General features: G+C 47.4%; 3 protein-coding genes across 3 annotated transcripts in view; 2 read left to right on the top strand and 1 right to left on the bottom strand.

The window, feature by feature from the left end:
* Window positions 1–8,008, top strand: part of LOC129833017 (synaptic vesicle membrane protein VAT-1 homolog) — a 43,106-nt gene extending 35,098 nt beyond the window's left edge. Inside the window, exon 6 of the mRNA XM_055897232.1 lies at window positions 2,050–8,008. Within this exon, the coding sequence (XP_055753207.1) occupies window positions 2,050–2,328 (279 nt within the window). The 3' untranslated portion in view covers window positions 2,329–8,008. The remainder of the gene's footprint in view (window positions 1–2,049) is intronic.
* A 67-nt stretch (window positions 8,009–8,075) lies between these two features.
* Window positions 8,076–13,870, bottom strand: LOC129833015 (uncharacterized). The gene is made up of 6 exons (XM_055897231.1): window positions 13,739–13,870; window positions 12,886–13,069; window positions 12,320–12,423; window positions 9,427–12,231; window positions 8,956–9,164; window positions 8,076–8,669 (listed from the first exon to the last, which is right to left on the bottom strand). Exons 2-6 carry the CDS (start codon window positions 13,067–13,069, stop codon window positions 8,564–8,566), a joined length of 3,408 nt encoding a protein of 1,135 aa, XP_055753206.1. The 5' UTR covers window positions 13,739–13,870; the 3' UTR covers window positions 8,076–8,563.
* Window positions 13,871–15,479: 1,609 nt separating this feature from the next.
* Window positions 15,480–20,033, top strand: LOC129833014 (prohibitin 1-like). The gene is made up of 7 exons (XM_055897230.1): window positions 15,480–16,281; window positions 16,882–16,976; window positions 17,316–17,477; window positions 17,635–17,777; window positions 17,947–18,063; window positions 18,279–18,374; window positions 18,558–20,033. The coding sequence occupies exons 2-7, from the start codon at window positions 16,892–16,894 to the stop codon at window positions 18,768–18,770; spliced, it is 816 nt and encodes a 271-aa protein (XP_055753205.1). The 5' UTR covers window positions 15,480–16,281; window positions 16,882–16,891; the 3' UTR covers window positions 18,771–20,033.
* Window positions 20,034–20,362: the final 329 nt, after the last annotated feature.

The raw sequence follows: 20,362 nt of genomic DNA, 5'->3' as shown, positions 1-20,362 counted from the left end.
GGTTTGCGTTTTCCTCTAATTAAGAGTCATATTTAGGTAGGGCGTTCTCACTGTTTGTTTGTGGGTGATTGTCTCCTGTGATGTCTCTCGTGTTCGATGTATTTTCACATATGGGACTGTTTGGCTGTTCATTACGTTTCGATGTCGTCTGTTTCCTGTTCGTGAGTTTACGTTCAGTTATGTAAGTTTATGTTCAGGTTTCGTTCTACGTCGTTTTGTTATTTTGTAAGTTTGAAAGTGTTTTGTTTTGTTTCGTGTGGCCGTCGTATTTATAATAAAAGATGGCTTATTTCCCGCAAACCGCATTTTGGTCTGAAGATCCTTCTCTCCTCACCTCATCCGAGGATGAGGAGAGCGACAGCCTTAACATTTTACCTTCAATTTATACATCTTATACACATTTTACAGACACAGTCTACTTTATAATAGTTATCTCGTTTGTTCTTAGTCCTTCCTCTATTTCTGTTGTCCATCCAGTTTGATTTCCACTTGTAACTGTGCTATTTCACAAAAGCTCCGCACCTATACACATTATATTCCAGAATTTTGTATAGTATCAGCCAGTAGTTTTTAAAGTAGTGTTCACAAGTCAAAATGGGTCCCCGGAAATTGTGCACAATTGCGTACAACCATTTATCATGGCATGTTACGTCCTGAAAAAATATATACAATTTAAAAATATATATATATACGTATATAGCATTTTTGGGCAATTCGGATGTTAAGTTACTAATTCCAATTCGTACAATATGTTACAAATTTGTAAGTGCTTAAGATCTCGGACTGCATCTTTAATCATTCTGTCCATCTGAATATCACCTGAATATCACCTCTCTCTCCTTAACTCCGACATGACTCCCCCTCTTCCATGCATGTGTGTGTCTCAGGGCCAAGCTTTGACAAGGCTTTGGGTTGCTAGGAGATGGCCCTCTGTTGCCGTGGCATTGGTCGTTCGGTGGTCTGCCTGCCTGTGCAGGCTGGCGTGGGTGGGGGGTAGAAGGGAGAGGTGGAGAGCAGAGGAGGCTGGTAGGATGATCTATAAGAGGATGGGCTCATTGTAATGGCTGGAATGGATTAAATGAAACAGTATCAAACACATCAAACACATGGAAACCATGTTTGACTCCGTTCCATTTATTCCAATCCAGCCATGACACAGAGCCCGTCCTCCTATCGCTCCTCCCACCAGCCTCCTCTGGTGGAGAGACAGACGCAGACATTAGGCAGAGACGAGCGGGTCGGTATAGGGTGGGGCTGGCCTGTCTAGAATCTGCCCCTTTGTCACTATGATTGACAAGTAGGCAGGGCAGGAAGAAACCTATGGGTCAATCAACCCGGGCTGTGACACAACCCTGGGGACCGGACTCTGACGTGACACTGTGACAGGCACCTAGGAACCAGTCAGTCAATAATGTGACATGATCAATACATTGTCCAGCTCTCAATTAAACCCCTACGTGTTATCTATCCTGTGGTTTAATGAAACATATGGGTACGACATAGACCGTTTTAAACTGAAGTACTTTCAAATGAAAATAAATGTCGAATTTAGCAATGCATTTGAATTTTTATACACAGAACACTGATTCATAATTCCACCAGTTTGTCTCTGTTCTTTCTTTCGATCTACATGATTCTCCATCTAAAGCTTTCGCTCTTGCTTTCTGTCCGTCAAGCACTGACTCAGGCTCACGTTTACGCCACCTCTCCCTCTTTCTCCCTCTCTCTCAGTTATTACTACATCCTCCCACTAAAGTTTGTACAAACTTCACTCTCCCATGTTCTGATACTTGCCTGTAGTTTATGTTTAAGGAGGGCAATTTATTCTTGTGGTGCCTGGCATCATCTCCTTCTAAGGGTTTGGAGAGCAATTTAGTGTGTGTGTGTGTGGGGGGGGGGGGGTTGGGGGGTTATGTGGCTATGTATGCATATTTGTGTGAAAGACAAACCAGCAGTCCTGGACACATGATGATAGATGGACATCTACTCTCCCACTGTCCATCATTCATTCGTTCATGTCTCTCTCTCTGCCTCTGCTCCTCTATCCAGGTGGGCGATGCCATGCGTAGAATGCAGGAGAGAAACAACATCGGCAAGGTGATCCTCATCACCGAGCCTATGCCAGAGGAGGAGAAGAAAGAGGAGCCTAAGAAAGAGGAGAAGAAGGAGGACAAGAAAAAGGAGGACAAGAAGAAGGACGACAAGAAGAAGGAGGACTCCAAGAAGGAGGATAAGAAAGAAGAGAAGAAGAAGGAGGAGAAAAACGAGGAGAAAAACGAGGTGAAGAAGGAGGAGAAGAAGGAGGAGCCCAAGAAAGAGGAGAAGTGAGAGTGAGGGATTGATGGATGGATGGATAGTCAGGCAGGCAGACCATCGGGGAGCTCTTGTCCTGGGAGCAGGGATTTGGTTTGGGAGGGGGTGACAGGGCAGGGGAAATGTGGTAGGGGAGGGTAAGGGAGGTGTGGTGTGTATGGGTTGGACTTGGGAGAGCGGGGGATGAGGGTGGGCTTTATAGACTCATTGCACAGCAGTCAATCTGTCATCCCTACCATCATCTCTCAGACCCCTCCCCAGTCCACTCTGACAGCGAATACTCAGGCCTGGGCCTATACCCACCCCTCATCCCCTCTCTCTCCTCTCCCTCACTCAAGCAAGGGTCACTTTATTTCTGAATCCCTCACGCTCCCTCATCCCCAGTGCACCTTAATGATAGCCGGGCTCACAAAACAGTTCCCGCCCTCACCTCGCCACCATGGGAAAATGACCACTACTATACGCTCTCCTATGACTCATGTTATAACAGTCTGAAGGTGTTGCCTGTTGAGACCCCAGAGAGAGAGAGAGAGAGAGACACACACAGAGGGACAGTGTGGGTATAATGCCCAGACCTGGGGTGCATCCCTGTTGCCTTGACAACGATAATTCGACCCATTCCAACTCACACAGTGCCCCTCCTCCCTCCATGTCCCTCTCCATGTCAACTCCCACTATGCTAGATTTCCCTGCGCTGACTTCCACCTGCCACCTCTCCTTCCTCTCCCTCTACTGAGTTCCCCCTACCCTCCCCCTCTCCCTATGGTATAAACCCACAGACAGACAGACAGACAGACAGACAGACAGACAGACAGACAGACAGACAGACAGAACCACACCCACCCACCATCTCACACACGGTCCAGCGTTGTGTTATGTCACTGTGCATGAGTCAGTCAGTGTTTGCTTGTCTGTGATTGGCTATCAGCTCCCCTGGAGATGTTTGCATGGCTGGAGATGCTTGACTCCAAAGCCAGTGGTTACAGAACTCCCCTGTCAATCACCACTACCCACTCTTTATTTAAGTATATAAAGAAAGGTTAGTGGCACATCCCTTAAATGCCATGGCACTTCTAGTATCACACAGCTCCACCTCACAGCTGAGCTCACACTACATGTCCCATAATCCTAGAGGTGACGCACTAGAGACCAGACAATAGCGTGTGACAGGATGAAGCTCCAGACAGAGAATTAAATGAGCCATTTGGTCCAGTATTAAATAGGGAGGGAGAAATCAGGGCATAGTTTTGGCGCTCTGTAGTCACTGATGTTTCTAATGAACCAACTATTGGCAAGCAGCGCACAGTGCCAATTAGGAGAGAAAATTGTTTCTCTTCAAACAAGGGGCACAAACACACACACACACACACACACACACACACACACACACACACACACACACACACACACACACACACACACACACACAGGACGATGTGTTCAAAGAGGCAGTGTTGTGTAGAGACACTAAAACATTTGAATGGAGTAAGATAGAGTGAATGCCGCCCAGTTCCTTGACATCAGACCCTGTTCCTCCCCTGGCATTCCACTCCTTTCACAGTGACCGCTCGCCTGTCGTTCGCCCTGATCTGAAACAGGGGAGTTTGGAAGGGTAAAAAAAAACTCCTGCTGGTGTGCATTCTCACCCCTCCCTACCCCTTCTCCTTTCTCTCCATCTCTCTCTCTCTCTGTGTGGTCGGCATAGCAACAGGCAACAGGCTCGTCAGAGATGGCGCTGTGGTCTATTTCTCAGTCTATCTGAGCGAGCGAGTGAGTGAGTGAGCAGTATTACAGAGCAGTAAAGTGTCTCTTGAAACCCTTTAGTATTAAAGCTGTAGTACAGAGCAGGAAAATCAGGCTAACATCCTCGTTACTACACTCTGAAAATAGTTCTCTTTGTCTCGGTATATTATGAGGACATTCAAATCCCATATAGTCTGTGTGGGGGTGGCACACCTAGGGTCACAATCAATAGTTGGCCTCTCCCATACGAATGCACTGCTGTCCCTTGTGGACATAATTTAGAACAGCAAGACTGGTTTTCAGAAGTTGATTATAGGGCACTCCTTTGTATCAATAAAGCAGGGTTTTGTTTTCGACCTCCTCTAAATGATATTGAATTAATCTGATACTCGTTCTTACGTCAGAGATGAATTGTCTATGATAAACCATGGACGGAAGCTTAATCTGTTATGAGCAGGAGTCCTGCAGTACGGACTTCAAAATCACCCCACTACTATCCCATTTGGAAAGACGTGAGAATCCATGCTCTTCACACACTTGCCTGTCTGCCTGCCGGTCTGTCTGTGAAGAGTCTCAGATGGTGACTAGTGACTTTGTAAAGAAGTTGTTGTGTTAGCATGAGTGGCCTCCCTCATGTCGTGTGTCAGTCATTGTGCGTGAAGATGTGTGTGTCCTCAGGTCGTTTGTCAGGTTACAAAAAAAGACTCCCACCTGCCCCTCCTCAACCCCGTTACAACCTCCCCTTCCTTACACTCTTCATCTTCTTCACAGCTGTCTAGCTCTAATCCTCTCTTTCTCGCTCTCCTCCCCTTCTCTGATGAGGCCAATGTTAAGAGGACAGTTGGTATAGGTATTTTGCACTCTGCTCGCTGATCTTAATGCACTTCCAGGCATGGCAGTCCCACTCCAGTCCCGCTGTCTCTGAGTCCACTCCGCTCCTTCCCCACTCAGAGAGACCATACTGGATCTGCTGAAACTCACTGGAAGTACAGTGGAAGTGACACTTTTGCATGCAACGTGAAACACAAGCACACTTCTCTCCCTCTACCCTCTGCCAGCTTCTCCTGGGTGGCAGCTCAAATCAAACCATTCATTCATCCGGGGCTGTGAAAGTGACGACCCGGTGTAGCGGGGACAGCAGTGGGCCTGGGACGGAGTGTGAGTGCCATGTCGGTGTGGGGAGTGACTGTGTTCTGTCAGGCTCTGGTTAGTGTTCTTTTCTGATCTGCTGGGCTCCTTCTGTGAACCTGTGGACAGTGTTTCTGTTTTCTGAATGCCATGTGAGAAGCTCACGCTTCAGTAAAACGATGTTTTGCTTCATGTTTTTGTTACGTTTTTTGACCTATGTTTTTTGGTTTTGTTTTCCAAGGGGTTTAAAGTTCAAAGTTCATTCTCTTTACGGTGGGACCTGCCTAACTACATTCTTTTTCAATGTGATGAGCCTTTCTGTTGGGCCTGACCATTTGTGCCAAACTGTATGTACTCCTCTGTCAATGCCTTGCCTACAACGGTGCATTCAATGAAAAAGAGAAGGACAAAATCATTCTGGGTACTTTTCCGATGACCTTGTAGAAAAACTAAAACAATCTGTGTGTGATTTCTGTCCCAAATGCTTATGGGTGCTGATAGAATTTTGCTACAGTTTACAGAAGGTTTTAGTCGTTTCTGATTGGTTGGGGTCTTGCTCTCATGCCTCGATCCCAACACACACACACACACACACACACTACCTTGTTGAGAGGCACCTCCCTCCATATCCAAACTCCTCACAGTCCTCGCTGATCTCAGATCAGTGAAATGTGTCAATAGAGTATTATCAGGCCTCAGACATCTACTACAACAAACTGACGCCCACATCAGTCGACAGGCCTATGCGTTTACAACCATACCATATAATCTCCATAACAGTGAACAGGGCATGGACGATTAGGCTGCACAGCAAAGCACACAAACTACAATCTTCTTAGAATTGAAACCCCCCAAAAACATTAAAAGATAAATAAAACACCCATTCAAAAATATACATGACCAGGTGAATCATTGAGCGTTTCTTTCATCCAACCTCTCTCTACTTTAGCTTTGTGAACACCCCCATACGCCAGTTTCCTGTTTCTCTTAGCCCGATTCCAAATGGTTTGTATGGGAGGAGAGAGAGTGAGGTAGCAGATGTGTCGGGGATGTCATAGCGAGGCCAATATTTCACAGCTGCACAGATAGAAACCCAGCTCTAGGTCTGTCCCAGGCGCAACATATCCGCCCGAAAGCCGATCCCAGTTCACATACAAGCCCGTTGGCCTCAGACATTCCACTATCCTCTATTGCACCTCGAGAGCTCTTTGGTTCTCGTCAATTGTCAGTTAGCCAAAGCCCCGGCCTCTCCATACACACACTCGTCACACCATACACACACATCGCATTAACATCTGGAATTAAATTGCATGCATCCAATGGCATGTGGTGCAGAGATTATATGTCATTTGATTCAGTGTTTTTCTTCCTGTTTGATAGAACCAAAAGGTCTCTTAGATGAACTCAGCTGCAGCACACGGGTGGGTGGGTGGGTGTAGTGAGTGGCTAGGGCGTGGGGTGTAACTGGGTGTCAGAGAGGACAGGATGAATCCGATGTTGGCTGTGCCTGAGCCCTAACCCACTCCTCCCAATCCCGAGCGCCCGATTGCTTTTCCAGCTTGGCGAATCTACGTTGTGTGTCAGCTTGAATTGCTTTTCCAGCCAGACGCACATTCTTATGCAAGAGCTCTAAAACCAGAGATGATCCATGAAGAAACTAGGGCATTTCATGCATTGGAAAACATCACAGCTCCCAGCTATATTGTCCTAGCTAACGGGTTTCCTTTGATTGGCAGTCTTAATGTCACTGTTTCACATGGTTTCTCACAGGTCATTCCAAACAGCTTCCCTTACTCTTTTTCAGAAATGACTACATTTGAGTACATCTGTTCTTCGTTGTTCTCTCTCTCTCTCACACACACTATATTGTCCTCCCTTCCAGTCTTATGTCAATCGCAGTGCGTGGTGGAGTGTATTCCTAGTTAGAAAGATAATCCCAGTCTGACGATTATTACCACATCCAGAGGCGTACAGCCCCCACCCGTCCACCCCACACACACCCCCTTCCCGAAAAGAAAACCACCCAACCGTTTCTGGCCGTCTCTTGGCTCTTCATTAGCAATCACTAAAAACTGTTGCCATGTGCCAACTGCCGACACATTCCACGACTCTATAGGAACGCTGTGAGTGTCTGGTGCATTTGGCTAGGCTTGTTACGATGTGTATAGTACACTCGGATCGGTGTGTAGGTGACCCGGGAAAAAGGCATGCGTGTATAGTTCATTATTCCTTCCACTGTATAGTCTAGTAGTGGCTCTGTGCAGATGGAGTCCCTTTCCCTTTCCACCCTCATCATCACGGTGCCAACAGAAGCCAAATCACTGCACCTATACCTGAACCCCCCCCCCCCCCCCCCCCCCCCCGCGCCTCTCCTCACTGCACCCATTCCCCCTCCTCTTCCCTCATCTGACACTGTCAAGTCGGCCTCATAACAAGATGTACATGAACCCGTCTATGGGAAAGCTTCAGAAAAACAGGTCCATTGTCACTTTCCCGTCCAGACAGCTCAGTTTCCACACACTGTTTACTGTGAGACAGCTATTCTACCTACACTTGATTTGTTTGATCGGTTTTTCGTTCCTTCTCTCCTTCGGTCTATAGCGTTGTTTTCCCACTCTTCTACTAAGTTGTCTCCACTTTGTTTTTTTAAACCCTTTGAATTGATGCTGCTTCTGTGCTTGACTGGGTTTTACTGCATACGTGGTGCCATGATGTCCACAGTATGGGCTCTAGAGCTTGTAACGCTTCAATGTGTAATGTTACCATATGCCTTACATGTTTTCCAGGACTAATTAAAAAAGCATAACGGGAAGGAAAAAAAATACTCGACCTGGACCTGTGGCTTTGTTACTGTGTTATTAGGATGTTACTGTGAGGAAACAACATGGAACTGCAATTACTTGATATTTTATGGCTCATGTTTTGAGTGTGTTTACATAATGAACGGGAATGCTATCAGCGGTGGGAGTACAGAAAAGATATGGACGGTGCGCGGTCACAGTAAGATAAAGACGGGAATGTTCCCGGTCAGAAATCTCGAGAGGTCCAAAACACAGTACAGATCACATCAACAACAGCTGCGAGGACTAATGCTGGTCCAATAACAATAGTAGCGCAAAGACCTTTGTGTCACTATCATCTGTAAAATATCTGTGGAAATCAACTGGTCCTGATTTAAGCATGAACAACAGTACAACTATAAAACTCTTTAGAACCAAAAGGACTTCTCTCGTTGGCTTATTAACTACACAGACTCACACAAGCGTTCAACATTTCTTGGGAGTCTAGGGACACAGTGCAAAATACATACAGATTCAATTCTTGCAACACCGGAGAGAAACAAACACCTTGATTAAAAACATAGATAAGACTATCCTTGTCAGGTTTTGTTTAGGTCTTGAGACTTGGCAGGGGCCTCCTCAATCCCATGAGCCCTCAGTACCTCAGACAGGCGACTCAGATAGGTGGAGTCTGGATAACCATTCCTGTGTGGACACAAAATTACATTATGGCGTATATCTCAAATGGCACCCTAATCCTATAGTGCACTGCTTTTGACCAGAGCTCTATAGGGCTTTTCTTATATAGGTTACATCCTTAATGGCACCATACTCCCAAAAGTAGTGCACTATAAAGGGAATAGGGTGGCATTTGGGACACACCCTAGGTAATAAAATGACCAGCACACAACATTGACCCCCGACTTTCTGCTCTTTACTGTTGCTATTTCAGTCGAAAGTCACTAATGGGTACTGTGACTCCAGTACTCACCCAGACTTGCCCCCCTGCAGGCTGGTCTTGTGGGGGATGCTGTCCCAGCTGACCCTGGCCCCTGGCTCCCTGCCCGTCACAGTGAAGGTGAGGCCTAGCCTGAAGGCTTTCTCCAGCCGCGGTAGGAGTTCCCTGGTCCTCTCACAAAGGGGAAGGTAGGCCTCAAATACTCCCCCCCGAAACGCAGAGCCAGGCGAGGGGTGGCCCCTCTACAACAAGAGAGGGACATGTGGCAGATAATGGGGTGTGTTCCAGATTGTAAACGTCACCAGACAGTTTTAGGAGTTAAACATGACAGAACGTAGAAATGCAAAGCAAGCAATTACTGACAAGGAATACTTAAGACTTAACATTTTAATATAAGCTGATTTAATAATGCCAAGAGTGCATTTGGACAGTTGACATGACACGTTTAAAATGTCAACTGTAATTGGCCCATCAGATAGCCTGGTAGAGAAGTCATGCCCTTACCCCCTGAATGCCATCTGGGATGCAGTAGGTGATCTTAACGACGGCGTCTCTGCCATGGCCTGGCAGGCTGAAGGGCATCTCAGAGTAGCTCATGTTACCCTGGACGCCCTGTGGAACTGCCACCTCAGCCTTGGGGCAAACCCTGCATTGGATGTGGACTGTGAGAAGGCACTGTGGGCACAGGGTCACCCCACACCCTGTCCTCTTCACTGACGCCCCACTCTCCCCACACACACAGATCTGTGTCCGTGCCCCAGACAGACTAGACCTTCCGGGGCCGTGACGTGTCAGAGCTCCCCCTGACCCTGACCTCTCCTGGTTCTCTGCTCCACGAGACTGTCTGTCGTTGTCCTTCTGGGTCACTCTGGATCTCAGGTTGCTTTCTTTTGGGGGCGTGACCATGTCTTGATTGGTACCGCCACCATTCACTGCTCCCGGCCTTCCTCCGTTGCCTATCGCTGAATGGCTGAGGAATGTGTCAGTCTTGCTCCCGTCTGCCTCCATGGTCCCTCCCCTCTCCACTTTCTCCTTTATGACAGGGTCTTTCCTCGCTGGTGATTGGCTAACAACTGTGTTCTTGTGTTCTGATTCGCTGTTCCTCGTCCTCTTGGAAGAGTCACTCCGCTGGATGTTTTTCTTCTCCCTGTTGGCACCAGGCCCCTCCTCTCCCCCTCTCTGAGTCTCAGACATCCGCTGAGGGCTATTGGTCTGAAACTGTGTGGAGTTCTGGACCCCATTCACCTGAAATGGACTGGACTGATTCAATTTGGAGGTAGAGGGGACAGAGAAGTCCTCTTGTCCCCCCCTCTGGCCTGTCTCTCCAGGGAACACCTCTCTCAGTGCTGCCCCCACTTGAGAGCACAGCTGCTTGGGGCCGATCAGAAACACGCTATCTCTCATTGTCTGGATGGAGACCTTTTTGAACCGTTGCCTCACCTCAGCACAGCACACCTCTAAAGTCTCATCTGCTGGGTCAGACACGCCTAACTCAGCCAGAGGCAACTCCTGCAAACAGAAGTCTGTCTTCACCATGGCAACCAGCTTCTGCATCTCCGACTGACAGGTGCTCACCACAGATGACTCCGTACCCATAAAGATGACAGTGATGTCACTGCTTTTGTCTGATTGGCTCTCCCTCATATGCAGGTCAGAGGTCATGTCACGTATACAGGTGGCGTAGGCCTCCTTCATGTAATTCCACATCAACATGGAAATGGTTAGCTCTGCACTGTAGGCATTTCTCCTGTCCAAGCTATTGGACCTCCTGGCTCTGGTTGTGGCTTTCTCAGCCTCACTCTGTCCTGGGTCCTGGACCTTGGACCTGGCCCGACCCGAGAAACTACTGGCACGCTTTAGGGTGGATCCTGACCCGGAGGTTGAGATGGTGGTGGGGATGGTGCTGCCCCCTGACAAGGTGTTCAGAGTTGAGGTGAATGGGGCTGTCTCACCCTGCTGCCCAACGTGTGTTGGTATTGAGCTCAGGAAGAGTCCATTCTCCATAGAGGGGGTGAACAGGGGTTCACCTCTCCTGAACAGTATATCCTCTCCACTACTCTGTGCACCTGGCCTGGAGAGTCCCCCAACACCTGCCCCTGCTCTGTCTAAGCCAAACAGGTCATGGCCTAACATGGGTCGAAGGCCCGGTCGTATGCTTGGAGATGTGTTCCCTACCGTCACTGTGTCCCTAGGTCTGGTCCCTAGCCCAGCCGGCCCTAATGCCTTGAAGCAGGGGGCAAACTTATACCCTCGGGCCCCCTCCGTCCTCCTCTCCGTCTCATTTTGCTTTAGCAGCTTATCTACCCTGGCGTCCAGGGGTGTTCCTGCTGTGGAGGAGAGAGTGGGTTTGAGTCTCTCCTCTTCCCCTGGCTTGGAGGAACCACATGTGAATGAGGAGGTTCGTAACAAGTTGGCTACATCCTCCACCGCCTCCTCTCTCTCCCCCAGGAGGAGGAACTGTTTGGCTTCGGACACATCGCTGCTGTTGCCAACTAAGTAGATGTTTCGGTCATCCTCACTGAGCAGCAACTTGGGCAGCCTGACCCGCAGGCCCTCCATGGCCCTGGACAGGCCTTCCCTGGGCGAGAGGACGCTCTTGGGCAGCTGGGCTCGCCGGAGCCTGGCCTCGTTCTCCTGGTAGAGCCGGCTCAGGTCCCCACGAGCCCCCCTCAGACGCTCCAGCTCCTGCCCAATGTCCCCCACCCCGGGGTCTCTCTGTAGGAACAGGGTGGTCACCCCCTCTGCGGTCACGTCCACCACCTCTACCCCATGCTGGGTGAGGATCTCCTGGTACTCCTCTCCACACTGCCTCTGCAGGTAGTGGAACAAGTCTGCATCCATGATCAGGGAGAGGTCCTCTTCCACCATGGGGGGTTCCTCAGACAGACACAGACCCACAGCACCTCCCTCTGCCTGGGCTGTCTCCTCCTCCTCCCAGCCCTGACCTCCAGACGTAAAGTCCATAAGTGGGCCTGAGCCTAGATCACTCTGCTCACCACCTCTCCTGTGATGGTCTGTCGCCTCCTGGGTATGAGTCCTCTTCGCTTGGCCCCTAATGCCTCTAGTAAGAACTCCCAAAACACCATTGGCCCCAGGTGGGGGTGTATCTGTGGAGGCCAGAGAGGCAGGGAGCCCCAGTATTTGGGCCAGTGCAGCCTGAACCTGGGAGTAGAGGCCCTGCAAGGTGCAGAGCTGCTCTGGGTTGTTATAGTGGATCTGAACATCATGACTCCTGTCAAGGCTGGTCAATGCTGCCTTTCCTCCAGGTAGCTGGCTGTAGTCCACAGTAACAGACATGCTCAAGATGACCTGAACGGGAGAGGGGGCGAAAGAGGGAGAGCATGTAAGTTTAAACAAAATGTGTCGCCTTTTTACAAATATCGTGTCAACAACATACCTTATTTGGGTCCAGGTCTTTGTGAGGTTCACTCAAGGTGAGTTCATACATCTTCCCGTCCACCTTCAGAATGTGTCGGCCATGTTGAAGCACGCTCCTTGCCACTATGCGGGGTCACCAGAGTACAAGAGCTAAATCAATCTCAGTCAGAGAAACACCCTTACTAAGCACTCCTGCCCCTGGCCTCTCCTTGAAATGTATGCCAACACCCGAGCTCACAGTTAATCGATGGTGACAGGCCATGAAGCATAATACCTTGCATTTCATAGTTAATTTGCAAATGGATGCAAAATGAAGTTTAAAAAGAGTGGCTGTGGTCAACGAGCCAGATGGAAATCTACTGATAAGGAACTTAGCAGTGGCAACGATGTACTGTAGTTGTTACTTTATGACTCTACGTTATGGTGAAATAGTCCATTTATCACCATCAACTCTCCAGTCTCCTGATCTCTTCTCTCTACCAATTCATTATTCACATTCTATCCCCGATGCACCCTACCAGCCCTCCCCTCCGAGGAGCCTCAGGCACATGATATGCACACACACACACACACACACCTACTGACCTCCAATGTCCTCAAAGGTGATGAGGGCAGAGCCGGGTGTTGCCTTGACAATGGTGACAGATGCTATTTCCCCTCCTCCATTCCTGGCCCTCAGGAAGTAGATGTACAGCTTGTCTGTCAGCCGGTCCTCCTTCATATCAGTGGGCAGGCCACTCACCCTCACTGTCCTGCACTGCTCCGCCATCTGCTGGGAAAAACCGGGTTACTGACATACAGGAGGAATACATAGGTGGGTATAGCAAGCCACGTCTCCCTTCAACCAAAACCACTGATCGTAAATTGTCAATACATTTGTCATTGCCATGTAATAGGCCAACATAACCATTTTTTGTGGGGGTTATCTGGATATTATCTGGATATTTAATTAAATGACACCCTATACTGGACGTTGCCACGAAACGTCATCAACATAATCAACAGAAACGTTGTTTTATTAAACTGCCGTGTCAACGGAGGTCATTGCTATGGAAACAGCTTGAGATACCGTTGATGTTGATAGTATACTGTAAAAAGAGATGTGCGAAATGTTCACATGGCATGCGCACTGACTGCTTGAGGTTAAAGTAGGGTCCACAAAGAGCAATCGACCAGTAGGCTTCAAATCACTTTCATCCACTGTTTCAGAAATACATTCCCCTCCCCGCGCTATAAAAGAGACCATCACTTTTACCATCAGATCACAGCATCTGTGAAAATCAAAGGAATGGGTAAGTGTGACCACGGAGACTGAGAAAATGAAACTTCAAGGAAGTGCACAAATCCAACGACACAATCTAAAACGACCTCAAAGTAGAGCTCTTCAAGGCATTGCTTTTTTCCCACAACGATATCAACGCAAATATCCATACCTTACCTTTTTAGAAGCCTCTCATATCTCTCGTCTCGCACCAAAGACGTGGACGTACTTCCCTTGCATGTTGTTCAAAACATGGATGGAAAGTGAAACTATGAAGTAGGAACTGGGGAGTGAAGATTGTTGTTGTTCTTCATTGCAAACGCCAGGGGGCGAACATAATGCCAGGTTCACAGGTCCAAAAATGAATCAATGCATTGGTCAATTGAAAACCTAGATTAGAATTGTCCAGTAATGAGATACATTTGTCTTTCAACAAATTGTGTGCGTGTGTGTGTGTGTGTGTGTGTGTAACAGTATAACTTTAAACCGTCCCCTCGCCCCGGGCGCGAACCAGGGACCCTCTGCACACATCAACAACTGACACCCACGATGCGTCGTTACCCATCGCTCCACAAAAGCCGCGGCCCTTGCAGAGCAAGGGGCAACCCTACTTAATGTCTCAGAGCAAGTGACGTAACTGATTGAAATGCTACTAGCACGTACCCGCTAACTAGCTAGCCATTTCACATCCGTTACACTCACCCCCCTTTCAACCTCCTCTTTTTCCGCAGCAACCAGTGATCCGGGTCAACAGCATCAATGTAACAGTATAACTTTACGTCGTCCCCTCGCCCCGACACGGGCGCGAACCAGGGACCCTCTGCACACATCAACAACAGTCAACCACGAAGCGTCGTTACCCATCGCTCCACAAAAGCCGCGGCCCTTGCAGAGCAAGGGGCAACCCTACTTAAAGTCTCAGAGCAAGTGACGTAACTGATTGAAATGCTACTAGCGCGTACCCGCTAACTAGCTAGCCATTTCACATCCGTTACACTCACCCCCCTTTCAACCTCCTCCTTTTCCGCAGCAACCAGTGATCCGGGTCAACAGCATCAATGTAACAGTATAACTTTAAACCGTCCCCTCGCCCCGACACGGGCGCGAACCAGGGACCCTCTGCACACATCGACAACGGTCGCCCACAAAGCACGGTCGTTACCCATCGCTCCACAAAAGCCGCGGCCCTTGCAAAGCAAGGGGCAACCCTACTTAAAGTCTCAGAGCAAGTGACGTAACTGATTGAAATGCTACTAGCGCGTACCCGCTAACTAGCTAGCCATTTCACATCCGTTACACTCACCCCCCTTTCAACCTCCTCCTTTTCCGCAGCAACCAGTGATCCGGGTCAACAGCATCAATGTAACAGTATAACTTTAAACCGTCCCCTCGCCCCGACACGGGCACGAACCAGGGACCCTCTGCACACATCAACGACGGTCGCCCACGAAGCATCGTTACCCATCGCTCCACAAAGGCCACGGCCCTTGCAGAGCAAGGGGCAACCCTACTTAATGTCTCAGAGCAAGTGACGTAACTGATTGAAATGCTACTAGCACGTACCCGCTAACTAGCTAGCCATTTCACATCCGTTACGTGTGTGTGTGTGTGTGTGTGTGTGTGAAACCAGCCACTGAACGTTCTGAAATGATACACAGTAAGTTCAACTTTATTTTCATAATGTCTCACTAACTGAAGAAGAAACAGTCAAACATGTGGCATTATTATGGCCTAGGCATTATTCTCGCCAAAGAGATGATTCATTCAACCAAAGATAGTACAGTATGAAGATAAAACTGCTGAAACTTCTTCTCCAATAGAAATCCCCGATCACACTTGTAGGCAATGTCATGGCGACAATGGCCTACAAGCTCATGCGCAGAAATACGTCATCGCGTCTAACGGGTTGTTTAGTGCTCAACTGCACTTGTGTAGACCGTCAAATCAAAGGCATTATTTCGATATAAAGTTGTTTTTTGCGAACATAAAAACGTGTCAGTTTGTCAGTTTCACGATGTTGGAGTAATAAGATTTCGGCTCAAATATAGATTGTGCCTTTAGATGTTGGGAAAATTAACAACTAACGAAGAATTTTTCACTTCTCAAAACCCAAACCCTGGCCCGGTCTGTATGGTCTGTTTTGCAATCGTTCCTGTAAGTCTTGCGATGTTGCACCTCAGTGTTTAGAAACTCGGTGATTTAACCCCTTTCAAATGACAGAAATGTTTAATTATCATTATAAACTGGGTGGTTCGAGCCCTGAATGCTGATTGGTTCACGTATACCACGGGTATAACAAAACGTATTTTTACTGCTCTAATTACGTTGGTAACCAGTTCATAATAGCATTAAGTCACCTCGGGAGTTTGTGGTATATGGCCAATACAATACGCCTAAGGACTGTATCCAGGCACTCCACGTTGCAACTAAGAACATCCCATCGCCGTGGTATATTGGCTATATACACCACACCCCCCTCGTGCCTTATTGCTTAATTATATCATAATATTACTATTATCATAGTTGGTGAACTTCAGCAACCAGAATGCTCAGCGATATTCTCACTAGCCAATGAATTGCATCAATAAACAAGTCCGGAAGCGCTACTTATCCAATCAGAGAGGAGTTTGTTGCAAGGTGATGCCCATGCTGTGTAGAAAAGAAATCATGCGTTCTAACGTCTGCTCTGGTGGAGGTCATAGAGAGAACTGAAAAAATAGGTGAGTGCTAATTTAATTCGTTCTGACTATATACATGTATAAATATATAATTAACAAAGCTCCCTAATAGTCAGATATTGCTATTGTAATGCTGTGTGGCTAATTATGTGGGTAATTATTCAGTAAACTTGGAAGGTACGCATTGAGTAACATGGACACGAGCGACCGATTTGCAAGTTATTGTCGCTGCGTGAGCATGTAGCAACAGATCGTCATGATAGTGTTTGTTACCCTGATCTAGAGCTATCGCTTGGCATGACATGTCCAGGTGCGACATTGCGTGACAAATGTTTCAATTCACATAACTAGTTAGATGGTGTTAGTCGTTTTTGTTGCTAAGTCTGCTTGCTTGGCTCACTAGAGTGATTTAATGTAGCGTTGGCATCATTGACAGACCAAGGCCATCACGTCAGAAGGGACTAAGTTAGAGCTCTGGAAAACCGAACAACACTTATTTGGATAGCTTTAGGAGCTACTTACCTACATGTAGATTTATTATACCACCACATAATCAAGTATATAATTAACATCTAGAGTTTTATCTGGTGAACTCCAATAGAAATGATAATACATTTACTATCTTTATCCCCACCCCCCCAGGGCTACAGACATGGCGAAACTATTTGAATCCATCGGGAAGTTGGGGCTGGCCCTCGCGGTTGGTGGAGGTGTTGTGAACTCGGCCCTCTTCAATGGTGAGACATTGAGCTCTGTAAATGGATCAGTTTACTAGGCGAGTTGGTTAAGAAAGAAATCTCATTTACAATGACTGCCTGTCTGTGGGTTAACTGCCTTGTTCAGGGGCAGAACGACAGATTTTTACCTTGTCAGGTCTGGGATTCAATCCAGCAACCTTTTGTTTACAGGCCCAACGCTCTAACCACTAGGCTACCTGCCGCCCGAAAGGGATCTTGATATCATTGTAACACTTGGATGCAATACTAGAAATTACAAGTGACATATCTGAGGCTTTAAAGTTGTGTTCCATAAAACTATCAACCTGAATTGTCCAAATATTTCTTCACATGTTTCAGTTGACGCAGGTCATCGGGCAGTTATATTTGACAGGTTCCGGGGAGTGCAAGAAGCCGTAGTTGGCGAGGGAACCCACTTTCTCATTCCCTGGGTACAGAAGCCTATCATCTTTGACTGCCGTTCTCGTCCGCGCAACGTGCCTGTCGTCACAGGCAGCAAAGGTAATTAACATGAGTCACGAGGACCGGCACAATAGCTTTCACACGTATGCCAAAGAAAGATTACTAAAAGCTTTTACCTACCTATCCTTCTGTCGCTTAATTTCAAGCTCTATCCAAGAGTGTTTTCCTTTTTACGTCAACTGCCCCCCCCCCCCAGATCTGCAGAATGTGAACATCACACTGCGTATCCTCTTCCGGCCGGTGACTAGCCAGCTCCCACGCATCTTCACCAGCATCGGAGAGGACTACGACGAGAGGGTACTGCCATCCATCACCACAGAGGTCCTCAAGTCCGTGGTGGTAAGTGTTGGACTAATGCCACATTTCCTTAAGTTTTTACCCTGGTGTTTGGGGTAAAACCAAACTCTACCTCTAAAAGTCTGAGTGGCATTGGGTTGCAGTGAAGTCTACACTATCCTGTTATTTCCTTGCGTGTATGTTTATATAGGGGTGTTTGTGTGCCTCACAGGCCCGGTTTGATGCCGGTGAGCTCATCACCCAGAGAGAGCTAGTGTCTCGGCAGGTCAGTGACGACCTGACAGAAAGAGCCAACACCTTTGGCCTCATCCTGGATGACGTCTCACTGGTAAGCTGTTTTAAAGGGATAACGCACTCAAAACGACTAAGTCCTATGATTTACAATGTTGAATAACGCTACCTTGTGAGAAGAATACTTTTCTGCGCAGATGTTTCTTTTCGCTGTTTTAATGAGTAGGGAAGCAACAGTGTTTATCAGTGGGTCTGGTCATCACTTGTACATGTTCTGTGTTTTTAATTGAAGACATGTTCCTTCTTCCTCAGACACACTTGACGTTCGGTAAGGAGTTCACAGAGGCTGTTGAGATGAAGCAGGTGGCTCAGCAGGAGGCCGAGAGGGCCAGGTTTGTCGTGGAGAAGGTAAGAAGGAGAAAGGGTTTGTTTGAGACATTGACAGATTTATTCTGTAAGGTGATAAGAATGATAAACGTGCATTTAATACACTAAGCTGGAAGTGACCCTAAACAACCAAGTGATTATGACCTTGCACACCTTCATAAAGGATGAATAGAAGTAAACAGTGTTTCTTCTCTACTTCCCCAGGCCGAGCAACAGAAACAGGCAGCCATCATCTCAGCAGAGGGTGACTCCCAGGCCGCCCTGCTCATTGCTAACTCTCTGCAGGAGGCTGGAGACGGCCTGGTAGAGCTGCGTAAACTGGAGGCTGCCGAGGACATCGCCTTCCAGCTGTCCCGCTCCCGCAACGTCACCTACCTACCTGCCGGCCAGGGCACACTCCTCCAGCTGCCCCAGTGAGACCCACACACCCTGACCTAACCGCCCCTCCCTGTGACCAGCCAATGCATGGGCCATGGAGGGGATGTGGGGCATGGGCGTCCACCTTCACACGCTCTCCTCCCACTAACTATGGACTGGTGAAATAATTTCTGCTTGGGAGTGTGGTAAAGTTCTGAAGTTTGGGCAGTGTGTGGGGGAGGGAGCCTGAGGCTTGATCTATGGTAAACTACATATAGTAAGTTCTGTCAAATACAAAATTGGTGATGCAGTAAATTATCTTGAATTTGTCTAGCAAATTCAGCGCAGTGACTGAGGGGCCTGTGATATGACAAAGTTGTAATTGTGTTAATTTAGGGAAAGAGCTGTTTGGAATGTCATGAGAACGATGGAACATTTTAGCCCTATTGTAACCACCACAGCAATCACAATACTGGGGATCGGAGAGGACAAGCTATTTAATCAACTGGATTTACTTTCATCTTAGCCAATCACAAACTTCCCTGGGTGAATAAGATCCTGCTACTATACACCAAAGTAGTGTGGGATCCAAAGCACCCTTGTTTTCAAACTCATAACTTTATATTACCTCGTACAAATGATCTGAACTAATCTATTCACAGCCATATATTCTAAATATGACTCTGAATCTACCCATCCCTTTGACAGTCTATTGTGCAGAGATGGCCTGTCAAATGTCCTCTCACAGCTAGCTTTCCTAAAATCCTTCCAGTTTGATTGCCATGGAGTCGGATGTCATAAGGTGAATGCACCAATTTGTAAGTCGCTCTGGATAAGAGCGTCTGCTAAATGACTTAAATGTAATGTAAATGTAAATGAGTCCCAGTGCTGCACTCCCCTCTACTTGATTGGATCCTCTACAGAATCATCTTTGGTTTACTAGCACGCTGTCCACACCACCTCATCCATGGTCCTCAGTGACATGGCCTTCCTAGCCCAGTGGTATGAAACGTGCCTGTAAGATGGTCAAGGGTTGCAACCTTCCCTCGTTCTTTAAAGTATGTCGCTGTGTCTTTATTTTGGAGGGAGGATATGCAAGCCACCGCATTCCATTCAATGTCTCAACTTAACAATAAAATTGTCTTTTTCTACAGCAAAGTGACAGCTCTTTGTGTGTGTACCAAGTCTGTGAAACGTGACACGGTTGTTATGGTGTTCTCATTTATAGCCACAAGAGGGCCCTGTAAATGTACTATGAGTTTTGCATCCAATTTCGAATACCTGTACTTGAGTGCATAAATATAAAATGTCGACCAGATTTAACTTCTGTCTGCCATTGTGTAAGTTCTGTATAGAGGTTGAAAGGACTCCCCAAGCATCTGTTTTTGAGGTATACATTGAGGCAGAGAACAAACATTGTCAGGCTACCATTGCAAAATACATGCAATGTAGTTTATACACTGTGATAAAACTGAAGTAGTGGTAGCCAGTTTTAGGTTTATGTCTGTTACATATCAGATGTTTTTGTTTTGTTCTATTGCCTTTCACCTCCTAGCCCAACAGCCTGATATAGGTTGTAGACATTTTAGCACAGACATTTGCATAATGGAGTTTTTTAAACGGTGCATCATTCTGTATGATTTCCTGTTTTA

The sequence above is a fragment of the Salvelinus fontinalis genome, chromosome 34 (genome assembly GCF_029448725.1).
Source record: "Salvelinus fontinalis isolate EN_2023a chromosome 34, ASM2944872v1, whole genome shotgun sequence".
In the NCBI taxonomy this organism is placed as follows: Eukaryota; Metazoa; Chordata; class Actinopteri; order Salmoniformes; family Salmonidae; genus Salvelinus; species Salvelinus fontinalis.
This window is presented reverse-complemented; position numbering and strand designations above follow the sequence as displayed.

Bases quoted from the DNA above. Each gene is read 5' to 3' on its own strand.
- LOC129833014 (XM_055897230.1), top strand. From the start codon at position 16,892: ATGGCGAAACTATTTGAATCCATCGGGAAGTTGGGGCTGGCCCTCGCG. The intron at 17,478-17,634 runs GTAATTAACATG...CCCCCCCCCCAG, and splicing joins TGTCGTCACAGGCAGCAAAG to ATCTGCAGAATGTGAACATC. The intron at 18,064-18,278 runs GTAAGCTGTTTT...CTTCTTCCTCAG, and splicing joins TCCTGGATGACGTCTCACTG to ACACACTTGACGTTCGGTAA.
- LOC129833015 (XM_055897231.1), bottom strand. From the start codon at position 13,069: ATGGCGGAGCAGTGCAGGACAGTGAGGGTGAGTGGCCTGCCCACTGAT. The intron at 12,424-12,885 runs GTCAGTAGGTGT...GACCCCGCATAG, and splicing joins CACCTTTGAGGACATTGGAG to TGGCAAGGAGCGTGCTTCAA. The intron at 12,232-12,319 runs GTATGTTGTTGA...TCTCCCGTTCAG, and splicing joins AAGACCTGGACCCAAATAAG to GTCATCTTGAGCATGTCTGT.